The sequence below is a fragment of the Mobula hypostoma genome, chromosome 5, assembly GCF_963921235.1.
Source record: "Mobula hypostoma chromosome 5, sMobHyp1.1, whole genome shotgun sequence".
Lineage (NCBI taxonomy): Eukaryota > Metazoa > Chordata > Chondrichthyes > Myliobatiformes > Myliobatidae > Mobula > Mobula hypostoma.
In genome coordinates, this window is record NC_086101.1 from 136,115,393 (window position 1) to 136,141,085 (window position 25,693).

A 25,693-nucleotide genomic window follows, 5' to 3' on the forward strand; every position below is an offset into this window, starting at 1 on the left:
TTTGAACACACAATTTTTAGTCAGATGCTATTTTGAAATCAAGGCACTTGTATCTCCTATCCTGACCATCTCAAAGGGATTTTACATCATTGATTACTTCTTTGCCTGAGGTCATGCTTTTTTCAAATGAAATGAAAACCCAAGAAAGTTAGGGAGGTCAAACAATTTAACAGGAAAAATACAAAGGGGATGAATTAATGATACTGAAAATCAAGCAATATTATGGTAAATGGAATGTTAATGTGCCATTGTGTCTATTCTGTAGATCACTAGTGGCACTTTCTCTGATTCTGGCTATGCTGCTTTTCAAACCTGCTCCAATTTATATTCTGGATGAAGTAGATGCAGCCTTGGACCTCTCACATACACAAAATATCGGCCAGATGCTGCGAACACATTTCCGCCATTCTCAGGTATGTAAATTCCTCAGTCTGTTTTCTTTCCTCCATACTGAGCCATTGAATATTCTGTGCAGAGAATTTTGTTGACATCAAACCTGAATTTATCCATCCACACTGCTTACTATTGCAAACAGGTTGTGAAAGTCCTGATTCTTTAAACCTACAGATTGACCCTTGCTCCATGTCTGATGTGTGATCTTCTGCATTGTGTCTTGGTGGACAAATGATATTCTTGAATAGAACAGATGTTATTTTTGAGACAAGTAAAATTCCATTCCTATTTCTCTATCTAGTTGGTTACAAATCTCTGCTGTTTCTGGTGTAGATGATGAATAGGAAATGAGAATGACATATTTCTTCCTAGTCTCCATTAATGTGTTTTCTTTTTTAACTTCTGTTCCTGCAGTTTATTGTTGTGTCATTGAAAGATGGTATGTTCAGTAATGCCAACACTTTATTCAAAACGAAGTTTGTGGACGGCGTGTCAACTGTCACAAGATTTGCTCAGAGTCAGAATGGTTCGGTCACACCCAAGAATCTCCCTAGCCAACCAGATAAAGCAAAAACAAAAGACAAGAGGAACAGACTGAAAATATAAGGATATATAGCTTGTCCAAGCTTCTCCAGCGCGGCAATATAGAATTGTGTATACTGTCTTCCATATATGTAATATCATACAGATTTTTTCTTTCCCTTCTATATTTTTCTGATCTTTTTACGTTTTCAATATTTCTAATAAACTGAATTGTTTTTATTCTATAATTATGTAAACTTTTCATGTAGTAACTTGTTGAAAATAAATTTCTTATTGCTTTGTTCTCACTTAGCACTATTAGGCTGCACGTTTTACACATTTGATGTTGCTGTCATTTGGTAATGAATCCTTTGACTTTGTGGCACCAATTTTCTATTTAAGACAGGACTATTACAATCATGTTCCTATCAAGTCCAGATATACTTAAATTCCTTTCTTCCCACATTGAAACCTGGATTCACCACAGTATTGAATGTGAACTCCTTTTTAGATGCCCTCAGTCACAGAACTCCTTATTTCCCATTTTCTTAGCATCTTGTATTATCTCCAATATTATAAAACCACTGCTGTGCTAATTAATTTATTCTCTTGATTTGTGGTTTTGTCTCCAGTTGGTTGATGCTGCACCAGTACTACTTGATGTATTAAACAAAAATCAGGAGAATAAATTATTTAGTTATTTCTCCATACACTGAAGAAGTACTTTCACAGTGTGGTTTGCTGGGTTCTCTTTACAACTTAAATTGCAGTAGCCAATTAAAATGGCACTTTTAAAGAAAATTTAAAGTTTAAGAATCACTTGTTCAAACATTATTGAATGAACTACTTTTAGTAATAATTAGCTTTAGTCTATTTGAGGTGTTATTAGAATATTTGTTAGGCATTCTAATCACTGAGTTGCTGAACTGTGAAGCAGTGTTTTTCCATTTCTTTTTTGTTCCATCTTACAATTAAGCTGCATAAATAATGGTCAGAGAAATTGTATTCTGTATTTCATGGTTTATCAATATGGGTGTCAAGTATCTATCTACAAATTGTTTTTACCAGAAGTATTTTGTCTCAAAGAAGTAACCATTTTAAATACTAATATGGTACACAGTTAAATTCTTGATTGTTATTAATATATATTCATTGTTTTTTTGTTATTAAAATGAAAGTTGGATGCACTTATTAAGATGGGAAAGTGTTAGTATTCGCAAGGGTCTGGACTGGAGATTGTCTCAGTTAACCCAAGGCTCTTATTAGAATTTGAATCTGCAAATCCTGGCAATACAATTTCAAATATTGGGATGACTGCTGAAATTATGCTTAAAATCATTTAATGCTTCATTAAGTTCTGGGTGCATTAATTTTAATTTTAAATTAGACTTGTATTACAATTGTAGTGATTAACCTTTGTGCAACCATCAAGGCACTCTTACACTATTTCTTAAACTTAAGCTGCCACCACTGCCAGAAACATGCAACAGCCAGATTTTCTATTTGCTATCTAAGTATCAACAGTGAGTACTAAAGCTTTGAATTGAGATGTGATGATTGATCCATATCTGACACAGTAAGTCGAGATACTTTAAATTTGGTTAATGATAAACTCATTGGCACTTTTGTCCTCTTCAGAGAAATGAGGAGCTGACTTCTTGGCAACGACGTTGTCGAGTCTCTTCCCTTGCAGGTATGGATTCAAGCTCTGGAAATTTAAGCATCATTTTAGTATTTGCTGCCTATTATTGAGATAATATTTTTGAAATATTAATAATATGCAATAAGCTCTAGGTGCTGAAAATGTGATCTTGAATATAAATGTTAATTTCTACCAAGACCACCTTAATGATGGAGGTGAAACTTGCTAGAAATGGTTTGAATGAATGTTAGCAGGCATTTTAAGCAATAAATAGCAGTTTAGTGTTTCCTATCACAAGTTTCAACTGTAATATCAAGATGATCTCATAAGAAACTAACAAGCATATTCAAGACTCCATCTTGCACATGGACCTCATCTCCTGTGCCTTTCTTGAAAACCATTTCCAATCCCTTGACACTTGAAGTATCTCAAAGTATATTGTAGTATCTTCTGGCTATTGGAGCATCTTGGGTAGGTGGGAACCTATGGATATTTCTAACCAGTCTGGATGCTAAATTTGCATTATTCTGACAGGGACATTCATATTATTATGATAAAGCAGGAAAAGAATTGTTTTAAATCTAAAGCTTCAAATAGGCTTTGTATCAGTTTGGTGCCAAAGCTATCAAAAATTCCATCATCCAAATTATAGACATCTAACATGAAAAGGTGCGGTCTAAACACAGACCTTTGTGGAACACCAGTAGTTATGAGCAGCCAACCAGAAAAGGTCCCCTTTATCCCCACTTTTTCCTCCTGACAGTCAGCCGATCTATCCATGCTAGTATCTTTCCTGCAACAGTAATACAATGGACTCTTGTTAAGTAGCCTCATGTGCTGCACCTCATCAAAGGCCTTCTGAAAATCCAAATAAACAACATTCACTGACTCTCCTTTGCCTATCTTGCCTGTTATTTCCTCAAATAATTCCATCAAATTTGTCAGGCAAAATTTCCCCTTAAGGAAACCATGCTTACTTTGGCATATTTTGTCATGTGACTCCATGTAATTCATCCTTAATAATGAACTCCAACATCTCTCCAACCACTGAATTCAGGCTAACTGGCCTATAATTTCCTTTCTTCTGCCTTCTTCCCTATTTAAATAGTGGAGTGCCATTTGCAATTTTCCAGTCCTCAGTAATCTAGTGATTCTTGAAAGATCATAACTAATGCCACCACAATTTCTTAAGCTACCTCATTCAGAACTCTCAGGTGTAGTCTATCTGGTCCAGGTGACTTATCTACCTTCTGTCTTTTCTGCTTCCCAAGCATCTTCTCCTTAGTAATAGCAAGAAGACTCACTTCTGCCTTCTGACACTTGCAGTTTTGGAATTCTGTTAGTGTATTCCACAGTGAAGACTGACGCAAACTGTGTATTAAGTTCCTCCACCCCATTTCTTTGTCCACCCATTACTACCTTTTGACTTGTCTCCTTTCTACTCCTTAGATATTTGGAAAAACCTTTTGTATCCTCTTGTATTATTGGCTAGCTTCCACTCATATTTCATTTTTTCTCTCCTTACGGCTTTTTAGTTGCCCTTTGCTGGTTTTTAAACACTTTCCAGTCAGCTAAATCCCTACTAATTTTTGTGATACTGTGTGCCCTTCTGTTTTGCTTTTATACTGTCTTTGACTTCCCTTGTCAGCCACTGGTTGCCTTATCCTTCCTTTAGAATACTACTTCATCTTTGGTATGTATTTATCTTGCACTTTCTGAATTGCTCCCAGAAACTCTAGCCATTGTTTTTCTGCTGTCATCCCTGATTGTGTCTCCTTCCAATCAACTGTGGCTAGTGCCTCCCTCATACATTGACTTTATCTTTTCCCTCTCAAACTGCAGGGTGAATTCTATCATATTCTATCACTGCTTCCTAAGGGTTCCTATAGCTAAGCTCCCTAATTAAATCTGGTTCATTACACAACACCCAATCCAGAATTGCCTTTTCTTTAGTGGGTTCAACCACAAGCTGCTCCAAAAAGCCATCTCGTAGGCATTCTACACATTTTCTCTCTTGGTACCTGCATATTGGTACCTATCTACCTGCATACTGAAATCCCTGACTACTGTCATAATATTGCCCTTTTGTACTTGCCTTTTCTATCTCCTATTGTAATTTGTTTCCCACATCCTGATTTCTGCTTGGAGGCCTGAATATAACTCCCATCAGGGTGTTTTTACCCCATCCCTCTGCCTTACCTGCCTGTCCTTTTGATACAATGTGTATTCTTTGTTAAGCTCCAAATTATGATCATCTTTCAGCCATGGCTCAGTGATGCCCACAATGTCATACCTGCCAATCTATTTGTGCTACAACATCATTTATCTTATTCCATATATTGTGTGCTTTTGAAATATAGCACTTTTAGTCCTATATTCATTACCCTTTTCGATTTTGCCCCCATGTTACATAATCAACTCATCCCACTGACTGCAATTTTGCCTGATCATCTGCCTGCCTTTTCCTCAGTCTCACTACACACTGCATCTACTTGTACACTTCTGTATAACGAGGCACATATATATAACGAGGGTGCTTAAGGCCTTTGCACAGTACTGTAATTTTATGTATTGCACTGTACTGCCCCAAAACCTCCAAATTTCATGACACGAGTGATGATGAATGTGATTCTGATATGTGCCTTGATTGTGGACTGAGAGTGGGAAGGGGGCAGGTTGAGGGGAATCATGGTTGGGAAAAGGGAAAGGCAGAGGAGAGGGAGCAGGAAGTACCAGAGAGACATTCTGTAATGGCCAGTAAACCAGTGGTTTGGAATCAATGACCTTGCGTGGTGTCTCAGGGTTGGGTGGGTCTGCACCCATGCCATCCCCCCTCCTTTGGCACTCTGCCACCTCCCCCACACCCTGCCTTTGCTCCCCATTCCATATTGACAAATACAGTACTTTGCAAAAGTCTTAGGATTAAATGTAAGGAAGGATTGATGGATTGATATATATATTCTGTATATCTCCTAAGACTTTTGCACAGTACTGTATACCAATTGCACTATCCTCAGCCCCGCTGTTCTGGTTTCCATCCCATGCCAAATTGGTTGAAACCCTCCCCAGCAGCTCTAGCAAACCTGTCTGCAAGGATATTGGTCCCCCTTGGGTTCAGGTGTAATCAGTCCGTTGTGTACAGGTCATACCTTTCCCAGAAGAGGTCCTGATGCTCTAGAAATCTGAAACCCTGTGCCCTGCACCAATTCCTCAGCCATGCATTCATCTGCTGAGTCATCTTATTCTTACCTTCACTGGCAGGTGGCACAGAGATTGCTACCCTGGAGGTTCTGCTTTTCAGCTTTTACCTAACTCCCCATATTCTCTCTTCAAGACTTCCTCCTGTTTCCTACCTACGTTGTTGGTACTAATATGTACCATGACTCGGGCTGCTTACCCTCCCCCTTTAGAATGCTGTGGACCTGATGAGAGACATCACTGCCTCCAGCACCTGGGAGGTAAAATACCAACCAGGTGTCTTTTTTGTGTGCTCCTCCAAACCTTCTCCTGCGAGTCTGATGAATCCTCCTTGCCAGGAGATAGGAGGCTGGATCATGCTGAATTTGAAACCCTACTGATTTCAATGGAGGATTAAGAAGCAAAGATAAAGGTAAATTCTGTAATTACCTTAGATTAGAAGTAATGAAAAAGAACTAAATTACCATAATAATTTAGCTTGAGTTAAAAGTTGAGTTTAAAAAACAGCTTAAAATCTCTTGCTGCTTTCGCAGAAGATAAAACTCTGTCCCAACATTTTGTCAAAATTTTCAAGGGACTAAAACTTCCGTACTATGCCTCCTGAAGTCAAATTACATTCTGCTAGGACTTTATTTGTATACTGTATAGTGATTGATTACTGGAAGACATTTTCCTTAAATTCCAAGCATGTGATCATACATAATTTTATTGGAGATCTGAAATTTGTGATTTAAGTTGCCAAAAGCATGTTCATAATTTGTCTGCAGAAAGCAGCAAATGTCCTACTTTTCAGCTTTCTACCTAGCTTCCTATATTCTCGCTCTGGGACCTCATCCCTTTTCCTAGTTGTGTTGTTGGTACCAATATATGCCACAGCATCTAGCTGCTCATCCTTTCCCTTAAGGATGTTGTTGATCTGATCTGAAACATCCTGGGAGTCAACATACTATCCAGGTGTCTCTTTCACATCCACAAAATCTCCTGTCCTCCTAACTATTAAATCTGCTGTCATCACTACTCCTCTGATCCCCTTCACTTCTGAACTACAGAATCAGCCTAAGTATCAGGGATGTGGTCGCTGTGGCTTTCCCTTGATAGGTCATCTCTTCCAACTGTATTGAAAGCAGTATACTTATTATTGAGATGAATGGCCCAAGGGTACACTGTACTATCTGCCTACTCCTTTCCCTCTCCTACCCACCACTGATGTAAGACTTGTTTGTCTATAATTTCCAGGATTTAACCTATTACCTTTCTTCTACATTGAAACAATCCTAATTTAATAATGCAACAAATCTCCAGATTAGAACACTAACTCACCAATCCTTATGGTCCAATGTAGCCTTTTGGACTTTAATAAAATCTGTAACTAATTAATTTTCAAACTTTTGATGTCTATAAATATCTTTGAAATGCAGAAAATCATAATGGGGTCAGTAAATGGAATATTTATAAAAGCATTCAATAAGATTGGGCCAGTGGCTTATCCATTATGAGAAATGTCCTCACCAAGAATTAACAATTATTATTTTTAGTCTGGAGAACCCAGTCATTGAGCATGTTAAGGACTGATTAATAGACTAACAGGGTATCCGGAAACAGGAAAGTGAAACAGAGTTATGAATTGGTCATGATTTTTTATAAATACTGAGTAGACTCGAGTGTTGACTTGAGCCTAACTGCTTTCATTTCTAATGTTCTAAACAGAAAGGACGGTTTAAATAAAATTTACCCTTTTTCTCCTCCTTGCTGCACTTTTCATATTTCCATACATCATGTTCTTGTTCTGTGAGGAAATTTAGACATGTTTAAATGTATTCACAGTTCAATATCTGTAACATGATAAATAATTAGTAAAATCAGGGAATTTCTTTGTTCCTTATGGTTATTGCAAGTTAGCATAGCTCAAGTTCAAGTGTATTATAAACATACATACATGGTATGATTCACATAAAATAACTTTGCAACAACAGCACAGTACATTACAAACTAGTACAGTAGTTGCTGCAATTTTGTGTTCTACAGCAGGTGAGCTGATGTCATTAGTTAACTTTCCTATTTAAAATTCCACTTGTCGCTCATAGTTGAAGTCACCTTGGCAGAATGCATTATTTTTTCAGAATTAGATTTATTATTACTGACATAAAATGTGATTTTTTTTTGTGGCAAAATAAGTTTTTTTGCCCCAAAGACATAAAAATCTTTGAATTACAAGTATTGCTAAGAATAATGACATAATATCACTAAAGAAACTAGAAACCTACTAATATTAAGGCAGTGCACTGATGCAGAAGTTCGAACTACTGGCTTATAGCCCCAGGACCTGCGTTGGGACTGACGGGACTGGGTCCACACCAGCTCCCATTGTGCCCACGTAGGCAAGTGGAAACATCAAGGGCTAAACCCTTATCTACCAAGAGAACAGAATTCAAGGTTCTAAACTGTGTAATATCAATGCCACTAAGCCCGATACTTGACTAAGACTAGCTTGGAAATTCATGGTAGATATCGACAGCATAATAGTATATTTAAATAATTAGCTCTATTTGTCACAACAACATTAAAATGTTGTGAAAAGCGTCATTTGTGTCAAATCAAAACAAATCAGCAAATCTTGTGTGGAGGGTAGCTGCAAGTTTCACCATGCATCTGGTGCTAACATAGCATGCCCACAACTTGCTAACACTAACCATACATCTTTGGAATGTGGGAGGAAACGCACATGGTTCATAGTACAAACTCCTTATAGACAATGGTGGGAATTGAACCCCGATCAGTAATTGCTGGTGCTGTAAAGCAATTGCGCTAACTGTTACACCAGTGCACAACCTTTATTTTCTTTGGCCTACCTTTTCCATACTTGGTTTATGACACAAAAAGTTAAATATTTTTTAAATGTATTGAGGATTGGTGCCTCCAATATCCCTTTCAGGCAGAGTGTTCCAGACCCCATCATTCACTGAGTGAAATAAATTTTTTGGCTACTACCAACTATATAAACTAAAATCTAAGCCCTGAAATCATTAACTTCTTTTCAATGCCCCCTTAGTCCTCTTCATTCTAAAAGTAACAAACCTAGTCTAGATGGCCTGTTCTCATACCCGAAATACTCCAGCTTTGGCAACATCCTCAAGTCTCCTCTGTACCTTGTCTAGTGCTTTGCTTCCATCCTGGCACATGGTGATGAGGACTCTATTCAGCACCCTAATTGAATGTTTAATACAATTCTAACAAGAGCTCCCTTTTCTTGTGTTGGGTGTATTGTCCAATAGCAAATAAGTTTCATTCATTCTTAGCAACCTTATCTACATACTCTGCAGCCTGGAGGGATTATTTGGAACGTAAGAAATAGAAATAAGCTAGAATCAGGACTTCTTTTGAATCTCAATGCCATTTATGCAAACACCATAATTTTTTTAATATAAGTAATGTATCTTTGAAATTTATTCAGCTGCTGAGCCTTCACAGTCATCAAGTAGTGAATTTGAAAGTTTTACTGCTCTTTGTATGAAGGAACTTATTTCCCATGTCTGTCCTGAGATTTGGTTGACCCTCTCATTTTGCGACTGTGACTGCTATATGCTAGCTAGGAGAAACATTATCCGGCTCCTACTCTGCCAAGCCCCTTTGTACATTTTGATAAAAATCAGCTTGCATTTTCCTAAACTCTATAGAGCATCTGGGCTCAGACTGCTATCTCTGTAGAACAAACCCATTTGCCCAAAAATCAGGCCCTATATGATTGTAGTATGTATCTCGGCTTATCTTGAAGTCCATACCAATGTGCCATTTATCTACATGTTGATTTTTCGTGATACATATACAAGGCCATCCTCTGAACACCAGCACCTTTCAACTGGCATGGACTCTATGATCACTCCATTTTTTGTGCTATTGAGTATCCTACCATTTATAATGATTTCCATTGCTTTGGTTCCAAAGCAAATGTTTCTTCACATCTCTGTTCTGAATTAAACTTGCTGTCTTTGTGCCCATTTAACTAGTCCATTGATACCATGTGCTGCCAGGATTACATACTGTAGTTATATCCTGACCAGAAGGTCTGGGTTCCTAGTCCATTAAATCTCAGGCTCTAGCCAATATTTTCTATCACAAATGTCTTAATTCCAGTTATCATAGGGCTTAATTGAGGATCTCATTGATGGGAATACACCTTTCTAACTGGTCAGGCCTACACAGTTCAAAAAAAAGTAAAAACTTGCAGTAAGGGAAATCAAGTTCATATACAGTATGTTGCGATGGAGAAGCCAGTAAAGCAATAAAGATACAGTTTAGAAAAGAAGAACAGGAAACAGGAAGCCTTTGCAGCTTACAGTACTTTTCTGCTGATATGCTTATGCATATTGTAGTTAACTTTAGATATAACTATTCCAATGTTTTCTTTAGTGAATTTTATCTTCCATTTCTCTTACCATTAGCATGAGCTTATCCAAACCTTTCAGCTCATATTACCACCATACCCACGGTCCACGTTGTCTTCTCATGGGTAATGTCTCATTTTTTTAAATGTTCATTATTTGATTTGAAACATATCCATGGTCATCTCTTCCACCTCAACAGTTCTCACAAATCTCATTGCTCTCCCTGTTTTGAACTTTTCTGGCTACTGATTTTGGTGATCAACAACGCTGACTGACTGAAAGCTCTGGAATTTCCTACCCTGTCCTCACCAGCTTTCCTTTCTCCACAAAGTTGCACCCTATAACATCTTTTTGATCACATAAACTTTCTTGCAGCAGCATTGCAGGCACATGGCGTTAGATAAGCAATGTTCACAAGAAAAACATTAATTATATACTATTTTAAAAGAAATAACACAATTAGAACAAAAAAGTCTGTTTTAGTGTAAATTGATTAAAGTGGTCATAGTATTGCTAAACTGTAGTGATTAGGGTTTTACCAGTAGGTTCAAGAACCGAATGGTTGAAGGGGAGTAGCCGTTCTTGAACCTGGCAGTATGGGACTTCTAAGTTTCTGTATTTCCTCAACAATTGTAGTTACAAAAAGATGGTATAGCCTACAAGATGAAGATCTTTGATGAGAGATTTTGCCTTCGTGAGGTAACGCTTCCTAGACACTACTGTTGTTGGGGAGGGACATCCAGGAATTTAAAATTGCTGACTCTCGTCACCACCAATCCCCTAATGTAGACTGGCTTACTCTCCTTCCCCTTCCTGGTCAACAATTAGCTCTTTAATTTTGATGACATTGAGTGAGAGGTTGTTGCTGTGGCACCAGTCAACCAGTATCCTATCTTCTCCAGTAAACTAACTCATTGCCATCTGATTTGTCATATGAATAGTGTCATCAGCAAATTTTACTATCAGCAATGGTATTGGAGCTATGCTTAGCCATACAGCTACGTGTATGAAGAGTAGAATAGGGCCCGAAGCACACATCTTGAGATGCACCTGTGCTAAAGATCAGCAAGAAGGAGATGTTACCTATCCTCACTGACTGAGGTCTGTCAATAAGTAAGTCAAGTATCTGGTTTCAGAGGGAGCTACAGTGGTCCAGGTCTTGAAGGTGAATTTGGTTGGGGCGATTTTGTTAAATGCCGAACTGTAGAAAGTGAACTGCAGCCTGACGTATGATTCCCAGTTGTGAAGATGGTCGAGAGCAGAGAGCAGAACCAGAGAAATCATATCTTCTATTGACCTGATGAAGTGAGGCTTATCTAATACTATGTGTCTATGATGCTGCCGCAAGCAAGTTTTTCATTGCACTTGAGTTTGAAATAACAGTGTGAGGCCGAGGGAAAGACCGCGAGGAGTCACAATGCCTGCATAATAGTGAAGTTTAAGAAAGCTGCCAGAGGCCAGAAGAATAACAAGTGGATGGCTTTTTATTGTGTATTCTGCAATGTTTCTTCTCCAAGATTCAAGATTGTTCAATGTTATTTCCAGTACACAAATGTAAGGGAGAACAAAATAATTGTTACTGTGGATCAATACAGAACCAAAACATAATAATATAAAAACACCATAATATAAATACATAAAATAGCTTGTATACATAGATGGTATGTTCATGAAGTGACACTGGGTACAGGAATGTCTGTACATAAGGTGACTGTGATAGGAAATGATAAAATAATGGTGGTGGAGGTTTAGTGGGTGTGTTGATCAGTTTGGGAAAGTAATTGTCTTTGAGTCTAGTGACCTTGGCGTGGATGCTACATAGCCTCTTCCCTGATGGGAGTGGGACAAACAGTCTAGGAGCAGGGTGGGTGGGTCCTTCATGATGTTACTGGCATTTTTCCAGCATCTTTCTGTATATATGTCCTTGATGGCAGGTAGACTGGTGCCAGTGATGCATTGGGCAGTTTTGACTATCCATTGTAGAGACTTCCTGTCTGTCGCAGTGTAGTTTCTATACAAAGCAGTGATGCAGCATTTAAGAATGTTCTCTACTACGCATCTGTAGAAGGGCATGAGTATTGTTGTGCATAGCCCAGCTCTCTTCACCCTCCTCAGAAAGTAGAGGCATTGGTGAGCTTTCTTGATGGTGTAGGATGTGTTCTGGGACCATGAAAGTTTATGCAAGATGTGCACTCCCTGTTCACAGTTTCCACTATGTGACACTGGTGTGAGTGTTGTGAGTTCTGCTGAAGTGGATAACCATCTCCTTTGACTTACCAACATCGAGGAAAAGGATAGTTGCCTGGTACCAGGCCTTGAGCTCTTCCACTTCCTCTCGTTGGTGATTAGCCCAATACTGTCATGTCATCAGCAAACCTGACAATGTGATTACTCGGGTGTTTAGCTGTGCAGTTGTGTGTGAGCAAAGTGTACGGTAGTGGCTCAGCACATAGCCCTGGGGTGGGGGCATCCATACTGAGGATGACCTGTGTAGGGAACCTGTGTTTACACTATATGTATTGTTGACCATAAGGTTGAATTGAAACTGTTTTCAACACCCAACTCAATTGAAAAATGTATGTTTTGCTCTAAGAGTCTTCATTTTCAAACAAATTTTACTTTGTAACTTGATTCATGCCACTTCAAACAGCTGATTGAACTGTTCCTGGGTGTCAACATCTCTGAGGATCTAACCTGGACCCAAAATATTGATGCGGTTACAAAGAAGGCACGACGGTGGCTATATTTCATCAGGTGTTCGAGGAGACTTGGTGTGTCACAAAAACACTCGCAAATTTCTACAGATGTACCATACAGGGCATTCTAACTGGCTGCATCACCGTCTGGTGGCGGGGTGGTGGGGCTGGCTACTGCAGATCTACAGAGAGTTGTAAATTCAGTCAGCTCCATCATGAGCATAAGTCTCTGTAATATCCAGGACATCATCAAGGAGCGATGTCATCATTAAGAACCCCCACCACCCAGGTCATGCCTTGTTCTCGTTGCTACCATCAGGAAGGTGGTACAGAAGCCTGAAGGCACACACTCAACAATTCAGGAACAGCTTCTACCCCTCTGCCATCTGATTTCTGAATGGTCATTGAACTCATGAACATTACCCCACCACTTTTTATTTTTATTTTTGTGCGTGTGTGTATACACACACACACACACACACAGTAATTCAGTTTTTTTTTTCTGTCATTATGTACTGCATTGTACTGCTGCTGCAAAGACAACAAATTTCATGACATATGCTGGTGATATTAAACCCGATTCTGATTTGTTTGGGTAATTTTACAGATTAACCCATGATAAGTCAATTGTTTTATTCCCCATGTATTACAAATTATTAATAAGTCATTAATAATGACTTGCTAAGATACATTGCATTTCAGATACTGAGTCATTTGCTCTGCATCAGCAACATTTTCTGCCTTCTATTCTGGCTGTTGAAGGGTTTTGGCCCAAAACACTGTTTATTTCCCTTTGATTCTGCCTGACCTGCTGAGTTCCTCCAGCATTTTGTGAGTATTACTTTCCTTCTGTTCTATTTAGTTACGTTCTCACTTTTAACCCAGACTCTGAAAGTTCCCTATCCATCAGTTGTTCCTTTTAATTTTTTTTATGGATCAGCTTCCACCAGGTATTAACAATAGTGCTAAACAATAATGCAGCAGATGTAGCCCATCAAATCCTCGAAATGAAAATTTCCAAGGAGAAAAATCGTAACATTCACGGAGGATAAAAATAAACAATAAAAATAAAACAAAATTTGATCTGTGGACTGGATCGAAAGGTTCAAAACCACAATTAATTTGTTTTAGCCAAGTACATTGACTGAATTATGTACTGCGAAAAGGTGAGTCATTGCAACGACTAGGCAGAATTTGGATTGAAATGGAAACAGAATTCTTTCTCTTACTTACCCATTTCCCTCCTGCCGGATATTTATGCTCTGAATTAAATAGGTTTTGATTGCTCTGGTATTCACTGCTGAATTTGGCTGTGTCAGGAATGTGTTCCAAGCATCCGTCAGAAGCTGAAAACAATCATATATTTTGTTTTATCTTCTTGTGAGTGGATCCCAGTTTAAACTCAGTTTATTTACATTCTAGGCCACTTTACACCTGTACACATTCTCATTAATACAAATATTTAATCAGCTAATCGTGTTGCAGGCATTGTCAAGAGGTTCAGTTGTTCAGACCAAACATTGCAATAGGCAAGAACTGTGATCTAAGTGACTTTGACCATGGAATGATGGTTAGTGCCAGCAACAGAAGACCACACCAGATTCTACGGTTCCACTCCTGTACCTAATAAAGTGGCCACTGAATATACATGTGTCGGGGTTGAACCTTGCTGACAATGCCAGGAATTATTTCCCATCCAAAATGTCATTCAGAATGTATTGGAGAGCTGCATTCAACTGAAAGTAATTCCTACAGGGCTGCTGAGTAGGGAGCTCAGTTTTTAAACCCGAGACTGTTGGTTAAAATATAAAATTCAGGAGAAGGAAAACGTCACTTGACCTTGCAAGCCTTCTTGACCATTCAGCATAATCAAAACTGATCTATCTCTGTCCCATTTTATTACACTGTCTTCATATGTCTTGATTAATCTAATATTCAGAAATTTCTCTCTCTCTATTTTCAATGAACTCACTGACTGAGCATCCACTCCTTCATGGCTGAGTACTCTAAAGGTTCACCAAGTGCTGAGTTATAAACACTCTCAGTACTGAATGGCCAAACCTTATTCAAGGCTGTAAACTGGTCCCAGACTCCTCAGCTAAGGGAACTATTCTCCCCAACTGAAACTTACAAAATTCTTATTATATTCATTGTGGGTTCCAGCATTAATCCATCTGGTACTCTACTAGTCATATCCAAACAACCTCAAAGACCTATCCTACTCTTTGCTTTCCATTTGGTAACCTACTCTCAATCCATGGCAGTAGTTTATCCCCAACTTCATGTGCTCCTTTGAGAGATCCCATTGGAGGTTCTCTGAAAATCTAAATACACCACACCCTCTAGTTTGCTCCTTCATAATCTCTAATTGATTAGCTAAGTATGATTTTTCTTTCATAAATCCATAGTAACGGGGTTCAATTCCATCTTTTAATAGTTATACTGTTATCACATCCTTCAACAGAGATCTAAGTATCTTCCCTACTACAGTTGATAATTTCTAGTTTTCTTACTCCTGCTTTTCTTAAACATGATTTGTGTACCAGGGCACTTATATCTTTTAGAACATCAATATTTCCCATCATTTAAAAAATACACTGTTTTACTATCTTGTGCACAAGAGGTGAATGATCTCAAAATTTTCAATATCATATTTCATCAACAACATTTGCCATATTAGGTTGATTGGTTGGAAACTAACTCAGCCACTTTATGACTTATTTTAAATATAAAGGATATTATTCAGGGCAACATTACTCAATAGATCAATCAATTTCATTCTTGTAAATCCAAACAAACATTCAGTCGTGCAAATCCAGAATGAACTGCAGTAAATTATTCTTACAAACATTGCTAGGGTGAGCAACACATAAATATGATGCTTCACTAAAGCACATTAATTGGGAATTATCATAAATGTTTGACTATTCTTTCTCTGCAACTACTGTATAACACTATATTCTGCATTTTTGTTTTTCTTTTGTACTGCCTCAATGCACTGCTATATGGAATGATGTGTGAAAAAAAGCTTTCCACATTTCTCAGCACATGTGACAATAATAAACCAATTACTAATTTAGACAGTTGTGTTGGAATTAGAAGCAGCCCTGAGCAGTGTGAATTACCTTTTCGCCCCAGTGGACAGGGGTTGGGTGGATCTGGGTAGCCTTGATCTTGATTGAAATTCTTTGGAATATTATCTCCTGTGAGCTCAGCCACAATGTTGGGAATGTTGCTATAGGGGCCCAGGTGCTGCAACCCTTCATGAGCGCCACCTAAAGACCACACAAGAAAAAACACCTTGATTTTATACAGCGCCTTTAGAGTCTGAGATGTTGTGTTGAAAGCTAGACCCAGCTCAATGAAGTTCCCAGAACCAATTCCACTTCCTCAAGCCTCTTCTTAGATCAATTCAGTCTTCAAAGGTCAGAGACCAAAGAAGAAAATGTGAGGAATGAGCAAAGAAACAAATTATTTTTGAAGAAACATATTAAAATGCAGAAGAAGCTGATGATGAAGTGTGATTTCTGTACCAGCAGATGCATGCACTTGCTTATAAACAATCACCTGAAGAATTTGACCATACTGTTCTTGACAATTAATTTTGGGAAAAATTAAAGGAACATGATTTTATTTTGTTGCTGACATGTGCCCAGTAACATATGGCTCTTTCGTGTACAAATGCTCTCTTGCAAAGTAAAACACATCTAACACTTCTTCACAGTATGTTCATTTTTCACCATTTCATTTCAAACATTTTAATAATAACTTATTTATAAAACACTTTTCATACAGATGATGAAATTCAAAGTGCTTTACAACGGGATAAAGTGTAAGCATGAAAATAAAATAAAAATGAAAATAGAAGACAAAAAAATGTTAGTTAAGTTGGTGTTTAAAAATGTCAAGTAAGTCTGCATCTCTTACAGTTTTAGGTATTGAATTCCACAGTTTAGGAGCATAGTTCAAAAAAGCTGACCTGCCAATTATCTTTCGAGGGAGATTGTTTAAATTTAAGAGACCGGCAGAAGAAGACCTGAGAGTTTGAGCAGGATTATAAAACAAAAATGATTCTGTGATGTACTCTGGTCCCAGACCACTAACAGCTTTATAAATAAGTAAGATAGCTTTAAGATCAATTCTAAAAGAAAAAGGAAGGCAACACCGAGCAGCTAGGATTGCTGTGATATTTTCCCTCATCCTGGTGTTAGTAAAAAGCTGTGAAGTTCTGAATGAGTTGAAGTTTGCCAATAGATTGCTTTGGAAGGCCAGTAAAAAGTGCATTGCAATAATTAGTCTATTCAGTATAAAGGTGTGAAATAGTTCTTCAGCATCATTAAATGACAAAAATGGACATACCTTTGCAATATTCCTTAAGTGTAGAAATGCTGCTCTGGTCACTTTCTTAATGTGGGATTTAAAATTCAAATCTGAATCAACGATGACACCCAGGTTTGTTACTCCCCCTTTACAAGGGGAACCAAGTTCCCAAGTTTATCAAGAAGTTTATCTCTTTTGGCTTTGGGACCAAACAAAAGTATTTCAGTTTTATCTTCATTTTGGTTTAGGAAATTATTGCTCATCCAATTACTAGATTCGTATCTCTTTGCAAAAGGGTCACCACGACAAGACAAAAAATGTTCTCTCTCAGATATACGAATGAAGCCAATTAAAGGCACTACCAGAGAGACAAGGCGATCTAGGAAAATGTGGTTAATTGTGTCAAGGGCAGCACTTGGGTCTAGATGAATTAGAACTGAGACTCTGTTGGCATCAGTGCTGAGCCCGAGGTCTCTGAGATGTTGGTAAGGATCGTCTCTCTGTGTGGTTTGCTCTAAAACCTGACTGAAACTTTTCTAGAGTATTATTCTCCTTCAGAAAATTATTCATTTGGTTGAAAATGGCTTTCTCAAGAATTGTGCCCATGAAAAGAAAATTTGATATAGGCCTGTAGTTAGCTAGCATCTCACCATCAAGATTTGGCTTTAAGTAGGGGTTTAATAGCCGCAATTTTGAAGGCATCCAGATGACTGTTAAAAATTTTCCTAACAGAATTGATATTACGAGAGTCCTTAAAAAGTGTGATAGGGACAAAGTTGAGACAGCAAGTAAACGGTTTACTCTTTGTTACAATCTTTTAGAGTTCTGAATCAGATATTACTTACAAATTTCAACATTGTTGCCATTGTTTTACAAGATTGGCTATAGAGGTTATCAGCATCTGTAGCCATACTCTAATGGAAGTAACTTTGTAGATAAAAATATTGCAGATTCCTCACATTTTGTGGTAAGTGCTTGACTGAGGACGTTACAAGTTGGGGCAGGGTTCAACAGTTTATAGTTGAGAACAATATTCTTGAATTGGCGCTATACTCTGTAATAATCTTGGGAAAATGGGTTCTTCTTGCAGAGTGTACAGCAGCATTAGAAGAGCCTAGTTTTTCCTTGAAAATATTACGGTGGACTTCTTATCCCAGCTTTCTCTCAGCTACTCTGCATGATCTCTTGACTTCGCGGACAGAATTCAACCATGGTGATGTTTTACTAAGTGATTTCTTTATAACCCCAAGTGGGTCCACTGTGTTTAATATATTTGTCAAGTCATTGTTGAAAGAATCAACTATTTCATTTACTGAACAGTTTAGGTCACATGGGAATTCAGATAAACTAATTAGCTCAGAGAATTTAAGTTTTGTTGCAGCATCAAGTAACTGTTTTTTAACTGTAAATTCTTTTGTGGTCTTGGTTACAGGCAATGGGGCATCAAAATGTACACAAAAATTATCAGAGATGGTGATATCAGACAGAGATACATTAATAGTATTTCACCCTTTTTCATTTATTTCCAAGTCAATGCGTAGGCTCAGTGACACACTGGGCAAGATCCAGGCTGTCGAGTAAGTTCATGAAATCAGCTGCCATAGAGTTCACGTTTGAGAGGTCATTAACATAAATATTGAAATCACCAGTGATTACAACTCTGTTATAGTTGAAATAACAGAAGATAAGAATTTTGAGAATTCCGAGAGAAAGCAGGCATTGGATATAGGAGGGCAATAAATGATAAGAGAGAACAAGATCCATACCACATCTAAACATATACACCTCAAAACTTGAAAAATTGTTTACAATACAGTGGATTACACCCAAAATGCTTTTCGAACAGTGTGGCCAGCCTGCCACCTTGGCCACTAGGCCTTCGTAGGCTGAAACTGTTATAGTCAAGGGAACACAGTTCAGATAACTGGCTGTATTCAATTGGCTTTAATGTGGTCTCAGTTAAGAATATAAAATCAAAGTCTATAGAAATAATAAAATCATTTCAGATGGAAGTCTTGTTTGAAAGGGATCTCACATTTTGTAGAATTAACTTAAACAGAGTAGCCTGCAGTGGTGCAACAGGGGAGGCAGATTTTAAGAGTAGAAGGTTATTTCTGTTGTCACCTTCAATAGGGTAGTTTAAACTGGGGATCCTAATAGCGATAATGGCCTGAATAGGATGGGTAACATTTACAGAACTGCTGGACAGTGAGGAGGAAGGAGTTAGAGAGGGATCACACGTGCCATTGATTTGTAAATGGTCATCCATGTGGGTTTGTCAGAGTGCAGTGGAATATTGCCGTGTTTTCTTGCTGTGTATTCAGTTGGAGGTGCTGTCACTTGGATGAGATATTAATGCGAAGTGTAAAGGATCTCAGAGGAGTACTTCGAAGAAGAGTGGCGGAAGCAGTTGGTGGTTATCCCCAATGTCCTTGAATCCATATCATTAATTAAAATTAAAAATAGATTAAATATAATTATGATGAATTCTGTGCTTTGAAGGGTTGTCGGGACAGGATCATTAGAAAGTATTTAAAGAAGAAATAGATAAAGCTTTGTAAAATCAAGGCATTGAGGACAATAGGGAACTGGGAGAGAAGGGAAAATAAGTCCTGGGACAGATGATCTCTGATCATATTGAATAGTTGGGGCAGGTTTGAGGAACTAAATGTCCTACTCCTATTTTTATGTTCTTATGACTGACGGAGCTTGTTGTATGTCAGCCAACCGTCATAGGCTCTACTGACTTGAAGGCTAGAGTGGCAAATGCTTGGGAACACCATCCCCTGCAGCTTCTCCAAATCAAAACTATTCTAACTTCAAAAATTTGCCACTGTTCCTTCATTCTCTTATCCTCAGGCCAGCAGAACTTCCAATGGATGGGTTGCAGTTTTACAAGAAAGCAACAGACTAATGCCTTTTCAAGGTACTTAGGCTGGTCAATAAACTCTGGCCTTGCCAACGGAACCCACTTCCTGCAAATTCACAAAAGCAATTGGATGCCAGGTTTCTATGTTTCAATGACTATAATTCAGAATGTATGACAATGGGCAAAAAGCATGTTGCCACATCCCATGGCTGTGATTGGCTCCATATAATTGCAAGTCATGTACTAAAGAATGGATTATACTGAAAAATCTCGTTTATTTTGGAGGGAAGAGTGAGTTCACTTTTTGACAGTGTAATGGATGATGTTGTTGGGTATGTGGATTTTCAGTTTTAAATGCTATTACTGAAGATATACTGCCATATCTCATGCAATACTTATTCTCAGGCAAAAGAACAGACAAGAAATTTTTTAAGTATTACGTTGCCTACCTTTCCGACTTCCAATCCTTCTGGCACTCTTGATAAAATTTTAGGTTTTAATCCTTTGCAGAAGGGATTAATAGCAATAATTTATAATATAATTATGAAATTACAGCCAGATATATTTGATAAAATTAAAAATGAATGGGAAAGGGAACTTCAACTTTCCCTACCTACAGAGAAATAGGATAAAATTTTTCATTTAGTTAGTACTTCTTCTATATGTGCTAAACATACTTTAATACAATTTAAAGTAGTACATAGAGCTCATATGTCCAAAGATAAATTAGCTCGTTTTTATTCCCATATAAACCCTACTTGTGATAGATGTCATTCTGAAGTAGCTTCTTTAACTCATATGTTTTGGTCCTGTCCTCTTTTGGAAAAATATTGGAAAGACATTTTTGATATTATTTCAACAGTTCTATGCTTCGATTTAAAACCTCATCCTATTACGGCAATCTTTGGATTGCCAATGGTAGAACATAGATCTTTATCTTCTTCAGCCTGTCGAATGATAGCTTTTGTTACTTTAACGGCGAGAAGATCTATTTTGTTGAACTAGAAGGAAACTAATCCTCCAACTACATTCCAATGGTTTTCTCAAACCATATTAAGTTTAAATTTAGAAAAAATTAGAAGTGATATTTTTGACCCTTCGGTTAAATTTAAAGAAACTTGGAAACCTTTTATGCAACATTTTCATATGATGTAATCTGACCTTCCCGAATCCTTTTTCCAAACTTAAATTATATGATGAGAGGAGCGGAGTTAATGACATTATTGAACGTGTACAATACAAGCTGTTGGTCTAGCCCTGTTTTGTTTTTTTTTCTTGGGGTTTTTTTTTCTCTTTTTCTTTTGGGGTTTTTTTTGGTTTATATATTTTTTTTCTTTTTTGTTTAATGTTTAATCTCTAATGTTTAATCTCATTATGAGTTTGGAAGTCTTTTATATCTATGTTACTTAAAATTCATTTTATATATACTGATGAATATTTTTCCAATCTCTTTGTACCAACTTTGTTATTGAGTTTATAATTTTGAAAAATTAATAAAAAGATTAAAAAGAAAAAGAAAGAACACACGGGCATATGCCACCACCAAGGTGCTGAGGGAAGCCAGCTACTTATTCAGGTTATGAAAAATCTGAAGATATTAGATAATCATTTTAAAGCCTTAAGTGCAAGAACTGATTCTGGTGATAATGGTTAAGTAGTTGTGAATCCTAATTGACTGTTTACATAAACAGAACAAGTATTATTCAGATGCAAAACAGATTTACCTATGAAACCACCAACTAAATCACTTAGGTTTAAAATTAGAATTGAGGCCCAGGAGTGTTACGAAAAGATTCTACTCAGATTATTTTTATTTAACGATACAGCACACAGTTGGCTTTTCCAGCCCCTCAAGCCACACCATCCCAGCAGCCCATGACAATCCTGATAACAGGACAATTTACAATGACCGATTAACCTTCTAACCGGTACATCTTTGGAGGAAACTGGAGTACCTGTTGAAAACTCTCAAATTCCATGAGAAGAAGGTACAAACTCCTTACAGAGTGGCGTGGAATTGAATTCTGAACTTGGAAATACCGTGAGCTGTAATAGCTTTGTGCTAACTGCTACACTACTGTGGCTGCCCTGTTAGGGCTGTATTCTCTTGTGAGGTAGCATACACATCATAATTTTATTATGTAGCAGATAAAATGGGTAGATTTTTAGTGGTGGTAGTGCCCTCACCAATTTGAGTCACAAGCTGGATAACAAGATGCATTTCAGTAATCTTCCAGGAAAAATTCCTGCTTCCAACTTTGAAACAGGTCTAAATTGTCTCATAATAAAAGTGTCAAGAATTTGCGATTTCCAGAGGGATGTACAGGCCTTTCCCATCCCTAAAATAAATTTCATATCTGATGAACAGCAAGCCCAGCAGAACAGCACAGAAATTTTGCTCAATGGTGGGGAGGGCTTTTCCAGTGATAGACTGGGCTGTATCCACCGCTTTTTGTAGTTTTTCTCTGTTCCTGGCCACTGGTGTTTCCATACCAAGCCTTGGTGCAACCAAATAGGATACTCTCCACTGTGCATCTATAGAAGTTTGTCAGGGTTTTAGGTGTAATGCCAAATCCACGCAAACTTCTAAGCAAGTAGTCACGCTGTCATGCCTTCTTTGTGATGGTATGCACATCCCAGTGCCAGGACACTTCCACTGATACGGTAACACCAGGGATGTCCCGGGGACCAGGAGGCTGGTGGGGTGGTAGGTGAGGACCAGGGGAACCCTATTCCTAGTGGGGTGGCGGGAGGATGGGGTGAGAGCAGATGTACGTGAAATGGGGGAGATGCGTTTAAGAGCAGAGTTGATAGTGGAGGAAGGGAAGCCCCTTTCTTTAAAAAAGGAAGACATCTCCCTCGTCCTAGAATGAAAAGCCTCATCCTGAGAGCAGATGCGGCGGAGACGGAGGAATTGCGAGAAGGGGATAGTGTTTTTGCAAGAGACAGGGTGAGAAGAGCAATAGTCCAGATAGCTGTGAGAGTCAGTAGGCTTATAGTAGACATCAGTGGATAAGCTGTGTCCAGAGACAGAGACAGAAAGATCTAGAAAGGGGAAGGAGGTGTCGAAAATGGACCAGGTAAACTTGAGGGCAGGGTGAAAGTTGGAGGTAAAGTTAATAAAGTCAACGAGTTCTGCATGCGTGCAGGAAGCAGCGCCAATGCAGTCGTCGATGTAGCAAAGGAAAAGTGGGGGACAGATACCAGAATAGGCACGGAACATAGATTGTTCCACAAAGCCAACAAAAAGGCAGGCATAGCTAGGACCCATACGGGTGCCCATAGCTACACCTTTAGTTTGGAGGAAGTGGGAGGAGCCAAAGGAGAAATAATTAAGAGTAAGGACTAATTCCGCTAGACGGAGCAGAGTGGTGGTAGAGGGGAACTGATTAGGTCTGGAATCCGAAAAGCGTAGAGCTTTGAGACCTTCCTGTTGGGGGATGGAAGTATATAAGGACTGGACATCCATGGTGAAAATAAAGCGGTGGGGGCCACCCCACTAGGAATAGGGTTCCCCTGGTCCTCACCTACCACCCCACCAGCCTCCGGGTCCAACATATTATTCTCCGTAACTTCCGCCACCTCCAACGGGATCCCACCACTAAGCACATCTTTCCCTCCCCCACTCTCTCTGCATTCCGCAGGGATCGTTCCCTACGCAACTCCCTTGTCCATTCATCCCCCCCATTCCTCCCCACTGATCTCCCTTCTGGCACTTATCCGTGTAAGGAGAACAAGTGCTACACATGCCCTTACACTTCCTCCCTTACCACCATTCAGGGCCCCAAACAGTCCTTCCAGGTGAGGCAACACTTCACCTGTGAGTCGACTGGGGTGATATACTGCGTCCGGTGCTCCCGATGTGTCCTTTTATATATTGGCGAGACCCGACGCAGACTGGGAGACCGCTTTGCTGAACATCTACGCTCTGTCCACCAGAGAAAGCAGGATCTCCCAGTGGCCACACATTTTAATTCCACATCCCATTCCCATTCTGATATGTCTATCCACGGCCTCCTCTACTGTAAAGATGAAGCCACACTCAGGTTGGAGAAACAACACCTTATATTCCGTCTGGATAGCCTCCAACCTGATGGCATAAACATCGATTTCTCTAACTTCCGTTAATGGCCCACCTCCCCCTCGTACCCCATCTGTTACTTATTTTTATACACACATTCTTTCTCTCACTCTCCTTTTTCTCCCTCTGACCCTCTGAATATATCCCTTGCCCATCCTCTGGGTCCCCCCCCACCCTTGTCTTTCTTCCCGGATCTCCTGTCCCATGATCCTCTCGTATCCCTTTTGCCAATCACCTGTCCAGCTCTTGGCTCCATCCCTCCCCCTCCTGTCTTCTCCTATCATTTTGGATCTCCCCCTCCCCCTCCCACTTTCAAATCTCTTACTAACTCTTCCTTCAGTTAGTCCTGCCGAAGGGTCTCGGCCTGAAACGTCGACTGCACCTCTTCCTAGAGATGCTGCCTGGCCTGCTGCGTTCACCAGCAACTTTTATGTGTGTTGCAAATTATTTCTGTTTGTTTACTAGTTGTCAGCATTTACCTAACCATGTATTCGATCCAGAATATCAATAAAACCACCAAGGGGCCTCCTTTTCTGCCTGAAGTTGTTATGATTTTTAAAAATTCTGAGGTCAGACTTAAAGGTACAGTCAAGTATATCAGCTAATAAGCTATTTGATTAATCAAAAGATGAATAGAGATGAGGGGTAGGGACCAAGACCAGGCCTCTATAGAATATTAGTTATATGGTGTCACTACGGTGCACTTGGAACAGTATTTCGACGGCATTAGGAATGCACTTATGGCATCCTTTTCAGCTTAAAACTAATTTAATTTCTTTTGATTTCCATATTAAGAAGTCTAATACTTTACCTAATGGTGGATTCACAATAATTTCTGGGGTTGACTTTATAGATCCAAATAAACGGAATATTCCTACCATCCAGGCACAGAATATGTCAGAACCCTTTACCTTCAATACTCTGTGGCCCCACCAGGTTTGTAGCTTGGTGAGCCGGATACTCGACTCGAGGCCGAGCAATGCCTAACTGCTCCATGACTCCGTGCAGCAACCGCTGGATGTCTGCATCAGTGACCTTGTCCGCATCCTGGGAGCTGTGACCCGAAGCCACAGCCAATCCAACCAGGGTCAGCAAAACCGTCTTGAACATGGCAGCTGATAACAAAGACGTGACACCCTGCACAGGGAAAGAGAAATGCAGTCAGTGGGAGAATTCTTATACTTTCGGCATGCATCCGAAACAAAATCCAAATGGAGCAAAGCAGAAACAGCACTGCGAATAAAATATGGAACCGAACATCGAATCGGCAGTCGAAGTATAAAGCATTAGCACATTAAATATTACTAAAGAACAGTAATGGTCAAACGCATTGCAGTTTTATCTTCAAAATCATTTACTTGAAACAGGTGCTACATTTTTTTTAAACAGCCAGTCTTCACGCACTGTATGATGTAAATATGCTAAGAGTTACCTGTTTGCGCTGCTCACTGAGACAAGAATTACCTTTGAGTCGCTGAGAGTCTGGCAAATGTGTCCTTACAGAGACAGATGGTGGTATTATTTTCGCTGTTTGTGCTCTCTCCTTTTATCTGCCGTGAATAACTTAATTGCTGTTGCCTTGGCAACAGG

At 38.9% G+C, this 25,693-nt stretch overlaps 2 protein-coding genes across 3 annotated transcripts in view; one reads left to right on the top strand and one right to left on the bottom strand.

Annotated features, from left to right (window-relative positions):
- smc2 (structural maintenance of chromosomes 2) overlaps window positions 1-1,564 on the top strand; it is a 46,064-nt gene extending 44,500 nt beyond the window's left edge. The window contains exons 23-24 of the mRNA XM_063048982.1: window positions 266-413; window positions 808-1,564. Of these exons, the coding sequence (XP_062905052.1) occupies window positions 266-413; window positions 808-999 (340 nt within the window). The 3' untranslated portion in view covers window positions 1,000-1,564. The remainder of the gene's footprint in view (window positions 1-265; window positions 414-807) is intronic.
- A 193-nt stretch (window positions 1,565-1,757) lies between these two features.
- LOC134347009 (neuroendocrine protein 7B2-like) lies at window positions 1,758-25,693 on the bottom strand. 2 transcript variants are annotated; one of them, XM_063048985.1, is made up of 6 exons: window positions 25,568-25,693; window positions 25,015-25,240; window positions 15,959-16,108; window positions 14,067-14,179; window positions 7,488-7,541; window positions 1,758-2,623 (listed from the first exon to the last, which is right to left on the bottom strand). In XM_063048985.1, the coding sequence occupies exons 2-6, from the start codon at window positions 25,211-25,213 to the stop codon at window positions 2,507-2,509; spliced, it is 633 nt and encodes a 210-aa protein (XP_062905055.1). In that variant the 5' UTR covers window positions 25,214-25,240; window positions 25,568-25,693; the 3' UTR covers window positions 1,758-2,506. The 2 variants fall into 2 exon arrangements, with proteins under 2 accessions (XP_062905055.1, XP_062905053.1); XM_063048983.1 differs by having other exon boundaries at window positions 1,772-2,623; window positions 25,536-25,671.